The sequence below is a fragment of the Camelus bactrianus genome, chromosome 13 (assembly GCF_048773025.1).
Source record: "Camelus bactrianus isolate YW-2024 breed Bactrian camel chromosome 13, ASM4877302v1, whole genome shotgun sequence".
NCBI classification, from domain to species: domain Eukaryota; kingdom Metazoa; phylum Chordata; class Mammalia; order Artiodactyla; family Camelidae; genus Camelus; species Camelus bactrianus.
In genome coordinates, this window is record NC_133551.1 from 72,552,501 (window position 1) to 72,573,606 (window position 21,106).

Consider the following 21,106-nt stretch of genomic DNA (forward strand, 5'->3'; position numbering starts at 1 on the left):
GAGTAATTACGGTCAGGCCTTGTTAGCGTTCAGCATACGTGAGACTCATTAACTGCCCTGCAACCATCTCAAAATCATCTCAAGGCCAAATCTGTGCTGCACCAGACTCCAGTGTTCTGTGTGCTGACATCGAGCTGAGGGAGGTTGAGCGCAGCTCTGTGGAGGTTCGACTCCTGAGAGTGGATCTTAAAGGTGAGGCACAGCAGCTCAGGAGAAAGTCGATTTAATTTGTTTAACATCATAAAAAGGGACATTTCCACATGGACAGCAAGGACATGAATATCATGTGTGTATGGCAGAATTATAAACGCATTTTTGGCGAAATTCAATAAAGCTGATTCTACTGCATAAGGTCAGCAATTTACTATAAAAAATGATATGATTGCAATTTTTAATATAACCCATGTATTTGCTGCAAGATGCTGTAGAAGATTGTGTAATGTAACCATTCGACCTCTCCACCGGAGCAGAGATCGCCCTATTTAACCTTTACTGTCCTAATAAAAGCCTCTGTACAGAACAACGGAGTCAACAGCATTCACTAACAGAGCCATCCTCTTCAAGTCCGAGCCTCCCTCTTCCTAAGAATGGACTCTCTGGGCTAGAGCCTTCGTGGGAGGCAGCAAGAAAATCTCCAGAACTAAATAAAATTAAAATTAAATTCATCTTCTATTCCTGATAATAGAAATGTATATGAAAAGGCATGGATAAAATAGATCCTTTCATTTCTAATAATGTGATTCTTCAAGGAGACCGTCCTGGTTCACATGAGCAGACGATGCACTGAAATTCAATGGTGCGGTGATGACAGAGACCCCTTCCTTGAATTTGGTGGGCTTCTGCAAGCTTCCACGTTCAGATGCACATTTTTTGAGGAATTAACCTGGGTTATCATGAAAATTAAATGAACAAATGCCCATGAGAATGCTTTCAAACTATAAAGCAGAATATACATGCTGGTGGTTATCGTCTGTATCGTATCATCTCAGGCTTGCTGATAAATTATAGCGACTGTATTACTGAATAGTTTCTACCGTCTCATCACCAAGTTCTCGGAGGGCATGGACCATCTGTGTCCCTAATGTACTTAGCAGAGTGCTCAGGAGACAGCAGACTAGGAACGCTTGGTGAATAGAGCTGAACTTGGTAACTGACCATATGAAAGATTCTAGACTGGGAGATATGAAACTCCAACAGAACCCTTTTTTCCAATAGCATCTCCAGATGGACGCTGGTAGGATGTCACTCTTCTTTTCACTCACAACTACAGTCCCACCACGGGTTCCTGGATCAAATCCAGCTCCTTTCCTGCCTCGGAGTCTTGGAGCTTCTGTCCCTCTGCCGATGCTCTCGTTCTTCACCTTCTGGTTCCAGCAGCCCTCCCAAAGCAAGCCTTCCCCCGCCCTCCATGCCTGCCCAACATTCATAGCACCTTGCTTGCCTGCAGCCATTCTGCACATTTCACATTTCTGGGGGAGTCTGTCTCCACCCCAGAACGCTGTTTTATTCACCATTATATTTTCAGTCCCCAGATGAGCACAGTATAAAATATGCGCTCAGTAAATACATGGATGGATGAGTGACTGGTAAAAATCTTTCCAAATCAGGTATTAAGGTCTTCCAAAGAACAGTGCTACTTTCTGTTATTTCTATTTTAATACTTAGTCTCCTCTTTTTCAGGACTGCCTAAAGGAGAGCCTTTGATTGAAAATTAAAAAAAAGTAAGCAAATACCAGAAATGGACTCAAAAGAGGTCATCATGAAGCTCCGTATTTATTCTCTTCCAATTACATTCTGTACAAATTAGCTCCGCTTGTAAGTTAAACTGATTTTTTAAACTGCCTCTTCTTCAAACTCAACCTGTGTTCTTTTGGTCAAGACCCGAAATTTCGCAATTAGAATAATTTAATTGACAATTCTGTTTGTGACTCACAAAGCAGGAGAGGGTACAGCTTTGTTCTCCAGCTTCACAGGTTTACCACTGTCGGTGGTAAGATATTTTTCTTGTTGGTTAAGAGTACAGATCCAGCTTGAAGCCAAAAACAGAGTGGAAGAGAGTCCCATTCCTATGCGCTGTAGGTTTCATTGAAAAGATGACATTTCTGTGGTTGTGATATTTAATTTATCACAGAGGGTCATGATTTTTTTCCCCCTGAAATGCCATGATGAGGTAAACTCCAACTTTATGAATGAAAGCCTTTACAATCATTTAACAAACTGAAAATCTACACAAAATTTAAAGACCACCATATTACTAAAGACAATCTACTCAACAATCTAATTACAGAAAGATTACTTTAAAGGGCTTTAAAACTAAAAAGAATAATTAACAGTAAGAGACTAGAGCATTCCCAAGTCTTCTGTCTGATGAAAGGGGTGAGGTCTGAGAAGACTAGCTCCTATCAGAATGTTTTAGAAACCAAACACAAGTCTGTTTAAAGCTGGAAGGGAAAAATTAGTGGAGTCATTCAATTCTCAGCACAATTTAAATCTAAGCTTGCGTGCGTGCATGTGTGGAGGTGGGGAGAGAGAGAGAAACATCACTCTATTTACTGAGGACCTATAGTAAGTTACCTCTACTTCAAAAATGGAAAGAACATAAGCTGTTGACAGACCAACCCAGCAAGTCTACAATGAAAAGTACATTTAAAATAAAAGCACACCAACTTATGCTCCACAAACCAGATCCTCTAATACACAAGCACACAGAACAGCAGCAGATACATTAATTTTTAAAGGGCATAGGCTCAAGAATGTTACTATAACAATGGATTAGTAAATGAATGACTACTATCCAAAGTTATTTTAGAATCCTTCTAATTATAGTTCAATCAACATAAAATATTTTTCAGGAGATGGCCTTAAGTTGTTCCTTACGTTAAGTTTCAGAAGTCCCTACTTCCAACGTTTTCCAATATAGCACGTAGCCCCCTGGTGAAAACTCCCTTGCCTGCCGTTCGCAGACAAGTCTCATTAGAAGAACTTCCATCACTAAGTGAGGCCAGGAAGGAGGAACAAGTATTCTTAAAACCATCCGAAAGCCCGTGGTGATACAGAACACATCAATATTTATCTCTTGGACAAACTGGAGATATATCACTGCTGCTCTGTTAACAATTAAAGGCCCAGCTCTTCTCAAAAACAACAAAAACGGCTGACTGAAAAAGTATCCTTCCCTTATATATACACACAGTCTGCTCTGTGTTGAATGAAATACTTTAGATTTACAAATAAACCACTGCCACCTGCTTCCAGACTGAAATCACGAACTCTCTTTTGGCTGACTCTTTCTTCATTAGCATGGTTTGGAGCAAAGTGAATTACTCCCCTCATTTTGTAGGCTGGCATCTAAATGGCTTGAAAAGTACCAAGTTAAGGCCTCAGAAAAAAGAGGTTTGTGATATAAATGTGTTTGTACCCTGCTTGGGAGCAATTACGTTGCATTCGTAATTTTTTTTTCTTCCATGGATTCCTCTGAGTTACTCAGCGTCCATTCCTACCTCTTTCTAGTGTGACTTCTGGTAACAGAGCGACTGGAATGCTAAAAGCAACACTTCTCAGAGTCCTTGGCTGCCAGAGTTCTGGACAGGAATTAGGTGACTCACAAGTAATTCAGAAAGTGGAAATGAGGTAAAAGACCTATACCCACTGCTTTTGGTGGTTACAAACATCAGCAGATTGCCAAGCAAGAGATTGGAAACACTGAGGTTTCCCATACAGTGTCCAATCTCCAGTCTCCAGCTTTATTCATGGGGGTCAAGAGGCAATTTTGACAGAGTTAGAAGCTAAGTTTTATTCCAACATCCCATCACCTTTTTCCCGGATGTCGGGACACACTGCAGTGGTGGCAGCACTGACTCCCTTATCTCTGGAACATCCCTCAAAGGGTGTGCTCTTCGGCTCAAAAGTTCCAGTGGTAGCCTCCTGATTCCCTATCTTCCTGGCTGGGCAGAGAGAGCAGCTATCCCAGCAAGCTGGTCCTTCAATGTTCTGGAAGTCGCTCCTGGAGGCCTGGTCTTGTGTCCACTCCTCCGGCCCTTTCAATAAGTGAGTAAAGTCCCATCTTCTTATATTAAATCCCTCTCGGCTCAGAATCCCTAGAGGTTCCTGTTGCATGAATTTTTATGATACCAACAAGTGTATCTTTTTAATATAACATTACAGTAAAATGATTATAGCCTATTAAGAGTATACCTTCGAAGAGGACATATACTGTTGATTGTTGTCATCATTAATTAAGCCCTTATTTTAGTGCCAGGCACTCTGCAAAGCACTTTTCACATTATTTTCATTTAACTCTAAGAGAACCTTTTGCAGTATATACTACCATCAACCCCATTTTAGAGATAAATCACAGCACAGTGAGGTTAAGTATTTTAGCCAGGGCCACACAGTAGACAGTGGTGAAGCTGGCACTTGAACCCAGGCAGTCTATGCCCTGTTACCTCCCAAGGTGAACTATTTTAAACCTGACCTATTATTTAGTCACTCTTAAGAAAGCCTCCAAAGCCATGTGGTTTTACTGCTGGAAACAAATTACAAATCTAACACCTACAGCTTCCTATTCTCCAGGCTCAAAACCCTAGTACCCTCACCCACCACTGGTGAGAACATAGAACAGTACAATCACTTTTGAAAACAGTCTGGAAGTTTCTTAAAGAGTTAAACACACACCATACCATATGCTCCAGACATCCTACCCTTCAGTACTGGCTCAAGAGGAAAGGAATCATACGTCCCTACAAAGATTTATACAGAAATATTAATAGCAGCTTTAATTTAAGTAGTATTTAATATTTTTATGATTTTTTACTTTTAATAAGCTGTAAACAACTCGAATGTCCATCAACAGGTGAATGGATAAACTGCAGTATATCCAAACAATGGAATACTATTCAGCAATAAAAAGGAATGAACCACTAATACACATAACATGAATGAATCTCAAAATAATCATGCTGAGTTAAAAAAGCCAGGCCAAAAAAGGGGCACACACTCTAAGATTCCATTTACATAAAATTCTAGAAAATGTAAACTAACCTACAGTGAGAGAGAGCAGATCAGTGCTTGCCTGGGAACCAGGGTGCGGCGGGGGGTAGGGGGGTAGGAGGAAGGACTCACAAAGGGGCCTGAGGAAACATCTGGGGGGAGGTTGGTGTGTTCATTATCTTTACTGTAGTGATGGTTTCACAGGTACACATACATGTCATAAATGTTTTTAATTCTACAGATTAGCTATGTATGGTTTACTGTATGCCATGTACATCTCAATAAAGCTGCTTAACACAGTAAAACAGCCCTGAGGGTCATCTTCAGTCCTGTCTCCTTCGCCTCACACATCCAATCTACTACTGAGTATGGCTTACTCCTTTTCTCTACAATCTCTGGGATTCCGTCCTTCCTTTCCAGCAAGTAGATGATAAGTTCAAAGAACTCTAGTTAGAAACCTTGGTCCGAGTTCTACTTCTGCCATTAATTTGCACTACTTAACCTTTCTGAGCCTCAGTTTCCTCATATGTAAAATGGAAGATTCATTAAATCATGCATCCATTCACTCAAATATCTATTAACCTGCCTATTACACACTAAGATTATCGTGAAGAAGAAATTAACATATATATGTATTTTATAAACCATAAAATTCTCTATCTAAATATGCTGTCATTTCTATTTCCATTTCTACTGCTACCTGCCATGTCCAGATCCTCCGCATCTAACAATGGACTTGGAAGGACCTTCTTTGTAGCTGGTCTTATTATTGCCAGGACAATTCAGTTTAAATACAGGGCCCTGAGTTATGTCCTCAAGTATGTTTCATGCAGTTTCAACCAGTTCACAAAGTGCTGCCGACTGTTATTTATAATACTGAGTCCTAACTCTGCCTCCCTCACTGCCCACCTCACCCACCTCAATTCCCTTCTTTTTTGCAGATCCCACAGGCCAATCCAGCTAACTGCACATCTGTCTGCACGAGCCTCCCCTCGCTAACAACTCCCTTCCTGCTCCTCTCTGACCACCGACATCCACCGCCTCCCTCAATGTCTAGGTCAAAGCTGAGCTCTGCTGAGCTAAGTAACTGTGGAAAGAGCGTTTTCACTAGACACTCTAACACTTAAGACAAAATAACTACATATAAACACTGTTCATATAAACACCAGTGTACTAAAGCACGTGGGTTAGCAAATCTGAAACTACATATATACAGGGTTGAACAAATAAATAAACTGTAGACTTAAGAAAAAATGACCTCCTTTTGAAACTTTCTCTGGTAAGTGTATTCTAACTCTCCTCATCCAGTCACTTAACCTCTGGTTCATCAGCCTCTGACCCCAGCTGCCAGGCCTGGGAGAATGAGACGCACTCACCGCCCCAGAGGAGCTCACGGTCCTGGCAAGGCTTATACTCCAGCCTCTTCCTCATCAAATTTTGCTGACTTCTGGAGTGTTCCTGTATCTCATGGGTAAACATGGATACGGTTGATAAGCACTCAGCATCCATTCCCACCTCCTTCTAATGAGCCTCCTGTACTGCAAAATGAGCACTTTGCTTTTCTTTCACGAACTGCCTAATGTAGTAATATTCTGCACACACTCCACAGGTACTGAATAAAGGTGGACCACCTAACCAATGGCCTAGGACCCATAACATGTCCAACAACAACAAAAGAAAACTAAGCCATACAGAAGATCCTTGAACAACATGGGTTTGAGCCGCGTGGGTTCACAAATATGCATTTTTTTTCAATAAATACTAAAGCACCGCAACCCAGTCCGAGGTTGGATGAACCCGTGGACGCGGAGCCTGGATACGGAGAGTGGACGGTGAGATCTGAGCAGCCGTGGATTGTGGTATTCCTGGCCAGTCCTTGAACAAAGCCCCTGCTTGGATACTGAGCCACAACTGTATAGTCTGCTCTCCATAGGTGTGGGTTCCACATCCACAGATTCAACTAACCATGGATTGAAAGTATTCAGGGAAAAAAATTCCAGGAACTTCCAAAAAGCAAAACTTGAATTTGCCGAGCACAGGCAACTACTTACACATTATTTGCTATTATATTATAAGTCATCTAGAGATGATTTAAAGCATGCAGGAGGACGTGCAGAGGGTACATGCAGATACTATGTCATTTTTACACGAGGGACTGGAATGTCTGTGGATTTTTATATTCTCAGAGGTGCCAGAATCAATCCCCTGTGGATTCTAAGGGACTGTACTTCATTTTGAAAACAGAGATTAACTTTCAAATTTCTGGAGTTTTTCGTTTATCTGAACGTTTATTTTGAATCAAAAATTAAATTTATAAGCTCATATCCCTTCAAAAAAATGGGGTAAAAAAGGGTTTGTTTAGAAAGGAAGGATTTTTCATGTAACCAGTGACCAGAATTCTCAGAATCCAAATCTGTGCTACGTGTTAATGACAATTTGTTACACTGTCATTTTTCTCTTAATAATTTCTTTTCATCTATTGTCATGTTTATATTAGAAAATGGTTTTATATTCTTTTGGGGGGGGACATAATCTGAAATTTTCATAAAAATGTACCATAGCCTACTACCATAAGGAAAATGCTGTTACTTTGGCACAGTGTCAAACTGACACACGTCCATCAACATCTAACAAGAACATTCACTGAGGCATTGTTTGAAACAGCAAAAGACAGGAAACAACCTAAATGTCCACTAATTTGGGACTGACTCACAAAAATTCTGATTCAGGAATACTATGCAGCCACTGAAAAGAATGAAGCAAATCTGTATGTATTAAAGTGGAATGAGTACCAAGGTGTAATGGTAAGTGTAAGGTAAACACGCTACTGCCTTTAACAGGTCTTTATGTGAATACATATTAAAGTGCCTTAAATGGCTAGATTATCCTTGGAATGATACAAGAAAACTGTTAACAGCAGCATCCTCTGGGGAAGAGAATGGGACGGGGACAGCAGTGAGAGACGTGACAGGAAGACTTACTCTTCACTATCCAGCCTTCACTGGTTGAATTTTTGAAACCATGTAAATATCTTACCTTTTCAAAAAAATAAAAGAAAAAACTTCTGTGACACTACTACTGTACAAGACATCACTTTGCTTTTCTTTGTAGCAGTGCTGCAGGCACGCAAGAAGAGTCATTCTTCATCTTCAGAGAAAAATCTCAAAACAACTCAGTAAATCCAAAAGTGTTAAATCCACCTCAAGCTCCTCTCTGCCACCTTCCCCTCCTCACAGGGTGAAGTGTGGAAAACTACTCGACTCAGCCGTCCTGGGGGAGCAAGTGCTACCAGCTCCCCCTCCAAACGGGGAAGCCACAGCGTTCGGCTAATGCAGCTGCTACAGTTCTCATCCTGGATGCTGAGAAAAATCTGTGGAGTCCAAGACAAGTTTGGATAACAAGGGGAGCAGGAAAATTGATGGGGGGCACCAGTCAGTGTGATGGATAGGCTGGTCCAGAACAGCAGGTGACAGAGACGCAGATGCACGACTGGCAGGGAAGGAAGACGGTCCGTTCACAACAGATGGATGGAGATGCTCAATCATCCTCGGGAACAAGCGCGCGCGGCTGCCACGCACGCCCTGTCTGCTCGGGCACCGGTAGCTCCTCACTCGCCTGCAGGGCACGGCCTCCCGCCCCCGAGGCTCCCTACACTGAACGCATCAGGGCAGGGCCAGGGGGAGTGCAAGCAGGCGGCCTTTGAGGAAGATGCCACTCGACAGCAACACGAACTCGAGGGGACCGACTCTTCTAGTCGGCTTCTTCCCCCAGCTTCCAAAATCCCCCATTTTGTCTCTCACAGCAGCTCCTACCCCTGAGTAAAGCTTGCACAGCTAGGGGGACCTGTCTGCCCAGGCCTGAAGGGCTGCCCAGGACGTGGGAATTCCAGTGTTACAACCAGGACAGTCCTGGGCAAGCCAGAACCGATGGTCACCCCTACTTAGTGACCACTGTCCTCTCCTTTTTCTTTCCCTCTTCATCGTCAGTGGGAAAGTGCCTACATCAACCGACAGAGTTCAGGCGCCCAATTGAGCAGAACCCCACGTGGAGAGTCCCTGCTTCCTCCAGTCACCCAAGACCAACAGAGTGGTAAGACACAAGAAGAAAATTCATCCAACCCTGGTCTTCTCTCAGAATGGGAACGTCTCTTTAAAATGTCCACGATATCTAGGGTTCAATTACTCCAGCAAATAAAGGAGTGAATCTCAATCTTGATGCCACAACCCATGTCTCTTTCACAAAGAATCAGAAGGGCCAGGCAGCCCCTCACAGGGCCAGTGCCGCTCTTCCCAGAGCGGCCACAGGAGATTCTGTGGATGAGGCAATGGGCCACACTCAAGTGCGGGGTGGTAGCTGGCAAGATCTTCATTCCTCTTCCCCGCCCCCTCCAAGCTAGCTGCTGGACCCAAGCTCTAGAAAAAAACAGCGTTATAAAAATACTCTGGCTTTACTAAGACACATTAAAGAATTAATTATAAAGCAAAGCTGAAGGAGAAAATTAATTTTAGAAACACATGAGGTTACATTTTTTTTTCCTGGAGATGGAGGAGGAAACACAGTTATTTTCGTTTTCATCCTGGGGGCACAAGCTGGGAGCTGTCCAGTCGATAACCTGGCCATCAGAACAAGGTTTGTAATTAAAAGGTCAGTGACCTGGAAAGCCAGGGCCCCACTCCCAGAGCTACTCAGTAATGACGGAGCTATTAAATTAAGACTGTTATGAAATCAATGCTAAAAAAGCTTTCATGGTAACGAGATTCCATTCAAGGACATGCAAACTACCTCATGAAATGGACGTAAATGATAAAAAAGAAAAGTAATAAAAGAGAGTTAAATTGAAATCTGTATAAGAATTCACTCCCCCTTAAAATACTCCAGTGACAGAAGCCCTTCACCTCTACCCCACTACCAAGGTTGAGACCATCAGGTTTCTTCCTCAAGTTCATTTCCAGCAAGGAGGCACTTTTGCTACTGGGGGTTCCGCTTCCAGGAACAGACGAAAGATAAGATCTTGTTTTACCTTTTAGAATGAGAAAGCACGGTAGTGTGTTTTATTTGCTTCATTTTCCTTGCCCCCAGCCCCTGCCTGGCTATTTATTGGATGAGGGAGAATGCAGCCCTTTGCTTATGTCCTTGAGAAGGGCACCGTGAGCCAAGGGGTCAGCCAGCAGCACCCAGGCCGCACCACGCAGCATTACACAAAAAAGCGGATGATGCTCATCTTTTTTCTAGACGCCTGTTGTGCAACGGATTTTTAAAGAAAGCTAACAGACAAGTCTACCTTCCTCTCAACCTCATCTACCCCCAAACCTGCCACCAACAGGCATCGCTTTCAGCCACCTTATACTCAGCCTGCCAGACATGTTTGGAAGCAGCCAGCCTCCCACATTTTGTGGTTGGACAGGGTGTCAAATCAACACAAGCCTATTGACAACAACGCCCAAGCCTCTAACTTTCCTGGACGCTCTAACTTTCTGGATTGCTTCTATTGCTGTTTTTAAGTTACTCTAACCTCCTGGCTTACAGCCTGCTTACAACCCCAGATACGATGCCTGCCTGGCAAGAACTGCTTCTATATATAGATCAGTTCTATGAGGGCTTAAACCCCACACACAGTCCAATTATCTTCATGTGTGGCTGACTCTGCAGTCGATGTCATCTGCAGAACCAAGTGGTTGGAAGGAAAACACATTTATTCTAATACTCTGAAGGTAAACAGCTGCTTTTCTCTTTCATCCAAAAATTCCCGATAAAAGGAAGAAATGTTGTAAATTACACAAACTGGCAGAACAAGCTTCAAAGAGAATGATGAACGATTCTAATAACTTCACATTTCTATTAATGACTCCATATTCAGACTTTAAAGCATCCAAAAGAGATCTCAAAGAAACAAAAACAACAACAACAAAAAAACACAAACACAAAAGACCTTTGCAAACCAATACTCTTCCATCCCTATCCCATTCAGTCCCCCGGCCTCCCCGGCCTCTGAAATCAGACAGCACACGTTTAACCTGTCAGTAACAGAGGCAGGACGAAGCCCCTGCTCCAGACTGCGCCTTCGCAATAAAACAAACTCAGCTGATGCGTCTAAAGTAACCCTCATTTTCTACTGAACTGACGTGCACTACAGGGACCTCAATTTCTATATTAAATATTAAATAATATTAAAAGAAAAACAAAATTGGATTTGCCTTTTCAGGAAAGAGATGTTTATTAAAAAAAAAAAGTCAGGATTATAATTCAAGGCAGTGCTCCACTGCAATTCCCTGAAGTGACATTTGCTAGGAAAAGCCAAGACTACAGTAGCTGTGAGCTCGCCCAAAGTCAGCACTCCAACCCACCACAGCAACGAGTCCTATGGGGAGACACTGATGGGAGGATGCCAGAGCCTTGGTCCCTCCCCTCAAGCCACGCTCCCCACCCGCAAAGACCAGTGAGCTGACTCTCTTTCCTTCCCAACCACTGTTAGGGGCAGGGTAGAGGTATGCTCCTTTACAAAAGCCCCCCACCCCAACCCATCAGAGATGGTGCCAAGCCACACTGATTGTGCACGCCTGACCCTCCGAAACAGCCGGAAATTTGAAAAGTGAAGTTTAAATCCACGGAGGGCTCTTCTTCCCCAGACGCCGATCAAACCTTGGAATTCTCTGCCCAGAAAAGGTCCTGCCAGAACTTACTCTATTGGGATTCAACTCGGAAATAGATAATTACCGACTGAAGCAGCGTTTTAGAGGATAATGGAGATGGGTGATTAAGTCCAGTGATTCCAGGTTTAAGTGCGGGGTGAACTCCCGCGGTTCTCTTTAGAAGAAGAAAGGCAGGATGCCTCTCAAGTTTCCTGCTGCTGAAAATTGAAAGACCCCACAGCACATCAGGGGTCAAGAAGGAATCACACCAGCTCTGTACCAACAAACACTCATCCCCTTCAGGTCTTCGCTCACATGTCACCCTCCCCAAGGGACACCGTGTAATCAACCCGCTGACAAGTGCAACCCATTCCCACACAGCACCGGCTCCCTCCAGCCCACAGCCCAGCACCCTTCTTCTCCGTGGCACCTGCCATCCAACAACCACATGTTTTGTTTTTTCGTTTGTTGATTGTCTTCCCCCGGTAGAATTTAAGCTCTGGGAGGGCAAGGATTTTGTCTGTTCTGTTCTCGGCACAGGGTAAACACTCTTAGTTGAATTAATTAACTGACTTTTTTTTTTTAAGGAGCAACAAATAATAATTGTACAAAACAGTTTACTCTCTGCAGTAATTATTAGCCAACTAACTCAAAAGAAGCATTATTTGGCCCAGAGTTTCTGTCTCTCTTTTTTTCTTCTCTCCCTCTCCCAGTCAGGGAATTATTAAAATTAAACAGATTAGATGGAGCTCCTGATACTCAAACTGCTCAGCACAGCCTGCAGTGGGGAAGTGCCGAGCAAACACCAGAGACATTTGTCTCTAAATTGCTCTAAATACCTTCTGCAAATGAAATTCTAACCCAGTTGCGTTTGAGAGAAAATGAGGAATAACTGGTCACTGTCAGTGAAAGAGAAGATCAGGCAGTTATAATATTGCACAATATACTGGGGCGAAGGATCTCTCGGCAACCATAGATTTTGTCTCAGGTTACCCTGGGTAATCAGCACAGCTTTTAGGCTCAGCTTTCCCCAGCTTCAATGCTTTGATGAGAGAGCTGAAATCCCCAAGCTTTTATGATTAATTACTCCCCATAGGTACACATATTTCAAGGAAAAACTCTTTTATGGCATGATGGCTGCAGAGCGGAGAAGCCGGCCAACGCGCTCCAAATTTTAATAATCTCCTACTGATGGGGGGCGTGCATGATGCCGCCAGGAAGCGCCCAGCGCCCCTCATCAACTCAGTTACAGGGACTGGCCTTGAGGCTGCCTCTAAACGGCTGCCTGTGGATGAAACGCTTGGGCTGATTCTGCCCAAACCCTGCTAGCGCAGCCCTGGGACACGGTCCCGCAGCATCGCTTCAGAGGGATACCCTGGGGCAGACCTAGGAAATACCACCAAACCACGCCGTCTTCCAGTTCAGCCACTAATGACTTAAAGCTCAAAACCCAGAATTTTGAGGCTGACGTTCCAGCTCCTAAAGGAAAAAGAGTTTTGTCTGGGGGGAAAGAAACCTCACTGCCCTCCCTCATGGTGTTTAAGGGCCTTTAAACAACTTCCTAGCTTTTTAGAAAATTAAACATTTGAAGAATGAAAAGTCAGATTTCTTTTTTTGTTTGTTTTGGAGCTCTTTTGTATTTCACAAAAAAAGAAAAATATCCTAAATTTCAATAAAACCAAAAGAGTTTCTGTCTGCTTTGGACAATATTGAATTTGTCAAGATCTATTGAATCCCTGCTTAGAGAAATATCATAAAACCAGTAATTTACCACTTCAATCGGTAAATCAGACTGACCCCAAGCTTGACCTTAGCCTGACCTTGTTTAGTCATCTCATTTCCCTCGTCCTTCATTTCTTTCTTCCTCATTCTTCACTGAAGCAGCTGACCTCCTAACCTAAAGCCAGTCGTTCTGCAGCCAGGGTTATTATCAGAAGGACAGGCTGGAAAGCAGAAGTCCTCCACAGTCTTATCCAATGGGCCTCTTCTCCTGCCAAACGCTGCCTGTGCCAGGCTGTTCTGGGCTAAGTTGTTGGCCTTACACTTGGTGCTCAATTATCTGAATTGTATCCTCTCTCTGCTCCACCCTAAGGAGAGAAGCATCATTCCCACTGGGGGCGTCCCTCCCCCCAACACCAGTGGGACAGCTATAGGAGATCGTTCATCTGCCCAGGCCACTCTGCACCGCCACGGGGAAGCTGTACCTTTCTTCTTAAGGAATGCTCTCCTGGTTGCAAGTGGGCTCTGGCGGACCCGAGAATTCTGCAGAAACTTCACTGCTGTGGCAATCTGGCAGGGGAGATAAAACAGAGAAGAAAAGCAAACTTCAGTAGTCTGCACTTCAAGATTAAAAATCCTCCAAGTTTATCCCAGGTCCACAGAAACAATCACAAGACTGTGGTGAAATTTACAATCAGCTATTTCTCACATATAAAAATCTGCCTAAATAAGAGCCTACGTTGGTTCCCTACCTTCACTGGCTTCCTGTATCTGATTCTATCAAACCTAACCACCTCAGCCTAGCTTCTAAGACCTGCAGTCATCTTCTCCTGTCCTCGCTGTTCAAGCGGATTCCTTACACTCCTCGGCAGGCAGCCCTCTCCTGGCCATGCGTACCCACATCCCTGCACGTGCCCATGCTAGGCCCTTTCTCTAGAGGGCCCCCCTTTCCTGCCTCTACCTGTGTCAACATTACACACACACAGCGGCAGTAACAGCCCTTTCGTAGGCTGCTCTAATTCCTCGAAGCCTTCCCTAAACAAGCAAGCCATCTCCGATCTCCCTATTCTCTTAAATTCTTCAGTGCTTATCGTGTGTACCATACAATTGAAGACATAATTATCCTGTCTTCTAATGTGCAGGCTGCCTCCCCAACTACGCTGCAAGCATCTGAAGGAAGAGACCACGCTGCCTCTGCAGAGCCTGGCAAAGTGCTGAGCGTATACCAGCTGGGAAGGGTTATATAAGCGACAACACACACAGCCACTCGCACTGGCCCCTCTTACGCAATGGAGCTGAATTCTCAAGAGCCTTCAAAGAACCAAGTTTGGGGCTTCATGGCTGCAAGCTGACAGACTGACAGATTATCTACCTACCTCTGGTCATGATATTATTGAATGAAATCTTCGTATCTACGAAGAAGCCAAGTAGGGGATGGAGAGGAAACCGTTCATGGTATTGACCCTTCACCTCACTCGGCACACAGGAAGCGTGTGTCTGCACGCCACCTGGCTGCTCTCCACCCCGGACACCAGGCCGATGGGCAGGAAATGCCAACCTGCCCCCGATAGAAAAGGAGCTATTGTAAATGACTGGCATTATTCATCTCATCAAAACCAAAAGAATAATTTAGTCTCGAGGTAGAGGGACAGTCAACAGGCCCTGCAGTTCACTCATAAGTTGCTGAAAGAAAAAATTTCAAGGGGCCAAATGTAAAGAAGTTTTCTAAAATCCTTCAAACTAAGGGTAGCAGTTGTAGAGACTGAAGCAGAAAGTACTGTGACTATGAATGGAATACAAGTTACAAATATTCTCTTCATATTTCATATGAATTTAATCTTGAGACCAGACAGACTTCTCTGGTAACAAAAGATATGAGGATAAATCAGAAAGAAAAAAGCCAGGGCAATTCCCTTACGTATTTTCCCTGTGAGCCCCCTATGGGAGGCTTGCCTCAGACACTCTCCCTCAAGGATGGACTCAGGTATCTCGCACTTTCGATCTGGGCCTGTCAGCGATGAGGAGTGTTCCTTAAGACTGGTTAGAATTGGTCCAACACTGCAAACGGATTAACCACCATCATGAACTGCAGTGATAACCAACCAGTTCTGGACTAGAGAAAGACAGGTGCTCAAGATTCTAGAATCCCCAAACGCACCCCCGAGCCCCTCAGCCAGATCTCCTCGGGCTGCACCAAAATAAACAAAAAGATGACAAACACCCACAAAATGGATGTGCTCTAATCAAGAGAAGGGAGAGGGGAAAGAAAGAGGAGAGAAAAAGGAAAGGGAATGGGGCAAAGGAGGGGACGGGAGGGGAGAAGGCGGCGGCGATGGACAAGCATGGAGACAGAGCAGAAGGGAAGGCAGAAGAAAAAGGAAAGGGGAGATAGACGTGGGAAGCGGAAGCAGCCAAGAGGGAAGGGAAACACAAGATGGGGAGAGGCCCAGCCCGCGAAGAGGTGGACAGTCCCGCCACCACGGGCTCCACAGGGTCAAGGCCAGTCTGCATAGCTCAGGTGGCTCAGGGATAATTGTTCTTCACCTGGAGAAAAAATACACCTTCAACACACAATAACGGCACTCATGTCGGGCGGCAGGATCCGCACGCCATGGTCCATGCACCAGGTGCCAGAAGAACTACGGACGAGCAGGTCTTAGACCACAGATGCTAACAGCACAGCTCCCGCCATTCACCAGTAGAAGCATAAACCTTTCCTTCATCCTTCCAAAATTTTCCATGACAGAGAAAGAAAGCAGAATCCCACCACTAAAACGCACAGGTTTCACCTTGCTTTTTTAATACAGTCCTTGGTATATGCATTTCTGGTCAGAGAGCAAAGTTCTGATGGGTTTAATGGTGCACTCAATGCAGTGCTTGGAGCATTCCATCAATTTTTTTTAAAAATTGCATCTCTTATTTCTTTAAATACATTAATCAGCCTAGTGTAGGCAAAACGGATCCATCGGACAATGCAATAAACATGAATTATCATCTATCCAACACGCATAATGGCTTAAAAATACATAATAGCAGGTGTAGTTTAAATGATTAGTTATTACACCTGTGGTGGGTCTGATTCAATTGGGAAAAATCATCTTTAATAGGTTAAAAGGTTTAGATCACCATGCTTTCCTTAAAGTGGCTGTAGAGAGGGAATGATGGAGTGCTCTGTCATTAGTAATTCATTTAAGAAAAACGTGGGGGATATAGCAAAGAACAGCATAAACGAGCGAATCCAATTTAAACATCAGGTAGAGTAGAAAACACCTTTTAAAAAAGCAAGATAAATGAATTTGGAAGAGAGGTGAAATTGACGTATTTATTTTAACGGGAATTTGACAAAGTCCCTGCACACTTCAAACTTGCAAAAATATGAACAATTTCTTTTGAAGTTTCCATTCACTAATTTCAAGCCATATAAAATAATACTGCCAAACACCTACATAAAGTATATTTGGGGCTTGTTTATGTTCCTCTTGATCTTTGTCTGAAAATGCAGGCGACAGGCAAATCACATATTTAACAGCACCGATATCACTACGCCAGATGCAAAAATATAAAGCATCCAAGCTAACAGCCTCAATATAATGTGCTTTATAAGAAAGATACCCAGAGAAGCAGCTACATGTTAAGTGTGAACACAGGAAAACCTCTCTCCTTTCACTAATTATTTCTTCAGCTACTCTTTACTCTTCTCCTCCCTCTTCCTAAGGAACCGGCACTTCAATTGGGGGGAAAGGCCTGTCCAACCTAGAATTTTATAAGCCCTGTATTCACACATAGATGGTGAAAGATTTCCCCAAACCTTTCCCCATAATGCAAAGATCTGACCACACTACGTAACTGACAGTGCACTCGGTTTGCATCTTTCATCCAACTATTGTTGGACACTTTTCATTAACTTCATGAAGTAATTCAACTGACTCTCCTCTGCAGAGGTCCAACACACAACACGCTTTTGTTGGATGAAATGATGGGGTGCCTGCAGCCTGTCCTGTATTATCGTTTGATTTTCTAATTAGGAGATGAATGTGACTATTCATGGGTTATATTTGGGCCCAACTAAATTACATAAATTCAGGCCAAATCTTCCGCCTCAATGTCAAAGATGTAAAACGGAGACAGGAACCTTATTGCACATGTTGTGGGAGTGCAGCAAAAATTCCGGTGCAAAGCACCTTTTGCCGTTGTTGAAGCCACTTGCTGTTGAGTCTGTGACAAATAGGGAATTGGCTTTCCTTTCCCCTTCTCTCACACTGAGAGAGTTCTTAACGAGTGCACTCGAATTACCAGTAGCTGGTTTCATAAAAATAAAGATGATGAACTCAAAAGAAAACAGAAGCAAAGTTTCTTAACACTCCTATTCCTGTGACCCTATGTTCTGCCTCCCTTCCCCAAAAAGCAAAATAAAACAACCCTGTCACCATCAACTGCATGATTTTAGAGAAATTTGATCATTTTCACTGTTCATCATTTGAAGCTAGAGGTAAAACCAAGGTGCAAAGAAGAGTAGCAAATTCTTGCCTTTGCAGTGGTTCCACTGGAGTGACTGCCAGCAACCCAGGGTAAAAGAGGGGACTTCAGGTTGAAAAACACCTTTGGATCCAAGATGATTGGCCAATTGAGAGAGATTTGTGTTTGAGAGACCAGGATTTGTAACTGTATAAATCAATGGAATACAGTATACTCAGGGGCCATCTACGATGACCTATGTGCTGTTAAAACGCGTTGTGTAGGCTAAGTAATCCCTGGTGAGAAGCAGCGAGGTTCTTGACAGTGCTCACGGAGGAGATGCTTCCTAGGTGCCTTCCACCCTCCTACGAAAGACCTGCACACCGTAATCTTCAGAACGTATACTGTATTTTCTGCACGAGGAGGGATGAGAGAGCAGAGCTTGCCTAACAGAGAACCTGGGGTTGGAGGGAGACTTCAGCACTTTGCACCTGACGTGTAAACCTGATGCATTGTCTCCAGTAACATTTATTTGGAATGTCACCCATTCCGGCACTCCTGTGTGCTACGTACGTGTCTGTCTCCTAAAATGTGAGCATTCATTAGCCATTTGAAAGTATTAAAAATATTCAAAAATTAATGACACTGACAACTAAAGACAAGTCCTTTTTAACCCAGAAAGATCACAACTAGAGGGCAAGAGAAAATGACCGACATGCGGGCCCGAAGCCCCTCTCCAACGCTGCAGCGCCACACATGCGCGGCTCGGAAGATTAAATTGCCTGTGAAAGGTTCCCAGCTCGTACTCTAAAGTAGATAGATACCCAGAATCCTGTTAACAAGCATTATACCAAAGCCAACTCGAGTTTTAACAAGGACTGACTATAAAAGCTGGGCAGTGCCGAGAATAAGAGAACCCTCTTCAAACAGAAATGCTGCGTTTTAGTAAGAAATCAGTACTCTGTCAGGAGTTCCTTGACAAATATGGTCATCGGTGGTACAAGGAAATAGTTGCAAAGCAGCTGTTAATCAGAGAAACACATCGTAGAACGCTGATGCTAGCACTCATGAAAAAATGCAACGGGCTAATTATGAAGCTATATATCTCACTAAAGAGGCCGTGTTCCTTGAGATTCCAGGCAAAGCACTCTCGGATCCAGGGGCCTAGGACAACATAATTCTGGTTCTCTGGATCCAGAATCCTCTCTAATCAGCGGCTGACAGTCCCAGCCAGGCTCTCCGCTTTCTCACTTCTAATGCGCCCTTTCTAGGTAGGGAACAGGCTGGGTCGGGCAACCACCCCGGAAGCAGGGGCATCCACAGCCACATGCCAAGATGCAGCACGAACACATCCAAAAGGTGTCAGATGCTAAACCAGAGTAAGAGAAAATACCTACGATCATGCAAGAGAAACAGAAGGTCGGAACTACCCTTCTGAGTGTGGCAGAGCGCAAATGTGTGTGATCTGCAATTGAGGAGAGTCGCCCTTAGCCACCAAAATGAAAAGACAGGGGGGAGAAAAGAAGAAGGAATAAACAGAGAACAGAGGCTGCCGCGTTTGAAATCTCCAAGGGAGAGAGGGAGTCTGGCAGATAGCTGCTCTCAGAGTGTGAAAGGCGACTCAGGGAAGCCGAGGGTCTAGCAGGCAGGTAAGAGGGGAAAGTTAATATGCAGAGGAAGGCTCGGTCAGCCAAAATTCAATACGATCCTCGGCAAGGACAAGGAGGAGCAAGGCTCCCCTAAACCAGACTAGTGGGGGTGGGGGGGAGGGGCGCCACCGACCTCTCGGAGCGAAACCACTGGAATGGCAAGAGGGAAATAACCTTGAGGTGGCCGCGCTCGGGCAGCCGCAGCGCAGAGCCAAAGTGCCCCCTAGCCGGGGCTGGCGGCCGCGCAGGCCGGAGGGGCCGCTCGGCGGACTCGCACCAGCCCCAGAGAAGTGTTTTCGCTCAGGGAAAATGTTTTGCAAGATGAAACAGAATGAAAATTAAGGTTTTAGGTAATTACTAGTTGGCATTTACATATCACGGGCTGGTTCAACACCTATTCATTTTCCTCTTTTATTTTCAATTTTTAAAAATTGCTCATTAAAAATGAACAGATGACAGTGACAGGGACTTTTTCTCGCCGTCTTTCTCCTTCTCTGAGGGTTACAAAATCAAGAGGTACATTTCCCCCGTTTATCTACAATTAACACACACACACACCAAGGTACGTTTCATTTCATTTACATGGGGGGGGGGGGGAGCGGGGAGGAGAGGGGAAAGTCAACAAAAGCCAGGAAGTTCAAAAATAAAGACAGTGAGTTGTACTTGAGCCAGCCTCCTGCACCTGGGTGAGCAGTGAGCTCCCAAGTGCCCTGGCTCTCAGGGAGTTAAAGGAAAGAGCTTCTCTTTCAACTTGGAATTTCCTGGTTTTTGTCATTGTGTCTTTCTCATTGTTGATCTGGGGTACAACCCTGTACTAATTAAACTATGGGCCCTAATTTCCTTTGTTTTACTTTCCTCTGTCCTTTTGTTTTTCACATTAAAGAAATGAGATATCTCTGGTAGAAGTGCAGGAGAGTTGACTGATAGAACGTATTTGTTAAGGTCTATTGTGTAAATCTGTATTTAGGGAATTCCAGAGCACGCATTATTGACCCTAGTCTCTCTTAAAACACACTGATATATGTGGTAAAAGCCTTTATGAAAAATGGCAACGTCATATGCACAGAAACTACCCTTCCAAGTGAAATATCTCTGCATTTAAATTTTTCTTCTTGGCCCTAGTTAAAAATACCGCATGAACTGCTTGTCAGAATGTCACTGTTTTGTTATTTTATTAAACTAGTTCTTCCAGAAATGTGTGTGGAAATACAAAGCATCTTAAGCCAACATGCTCTATTTAATATCAAGTGACAGTGATTTGGGGGACACAAGGGTGACTTTGGAAGAGTACTTTGGGTCTGAACTTGCAGCCCAAAGGGAGCTGGTGCCTGAGTAGCAACGCCTGAAAAGCTCAGCTGCTGATGCAGAGGGCGACCGAACTGCGAACTACGCCACAGAAAGCGCTACAGTGCACACGCTCGCCGTGCAGGAAATAAAAACCCTTGTTTCTGGGTTGAGAACATCAAAGTTCCTTTTTAGGAAAGGTTGAGAAGGAAAAGGATTTTCTCCTCCAGGGAGAAAGAAAAGCAAATTTAAATGCCCCATGTACCCCCACCTGAATTTAGATAGCAGCCCCTCTAATTTTTGATGCAACCAACAAAGCAGTTACCCAAAGAGGAGAGAAAAAAAGGATGACATTTGCCTTTTCCTTGGCTTTGAAATCCA

General features: G+C 43.9%; 1 protein-coding gene across 1 annotated transcript in view; it reads right to left on the reverse strand.

The window, feature by feature from the left end:
- PEX14 (peroxisomal biogenesis factor 14) overlaps positions 1–21,106 on the reverse strand; it is a 117,805-nt gene that overhangs the window by 57,535 nt on the left and 39,164 nt on the right. Inside the window, exon 3 of the mRNA XM_074377459.1 lies at positions 13,823–13,907. Within this exon, the coding sequence (XP_074233560.1) occupies positions 13,823–13,907 (85 nt within the window). The remainder of the gene's footprint in view (positions 1–13,822; positions 13,908–21,106) is intronic.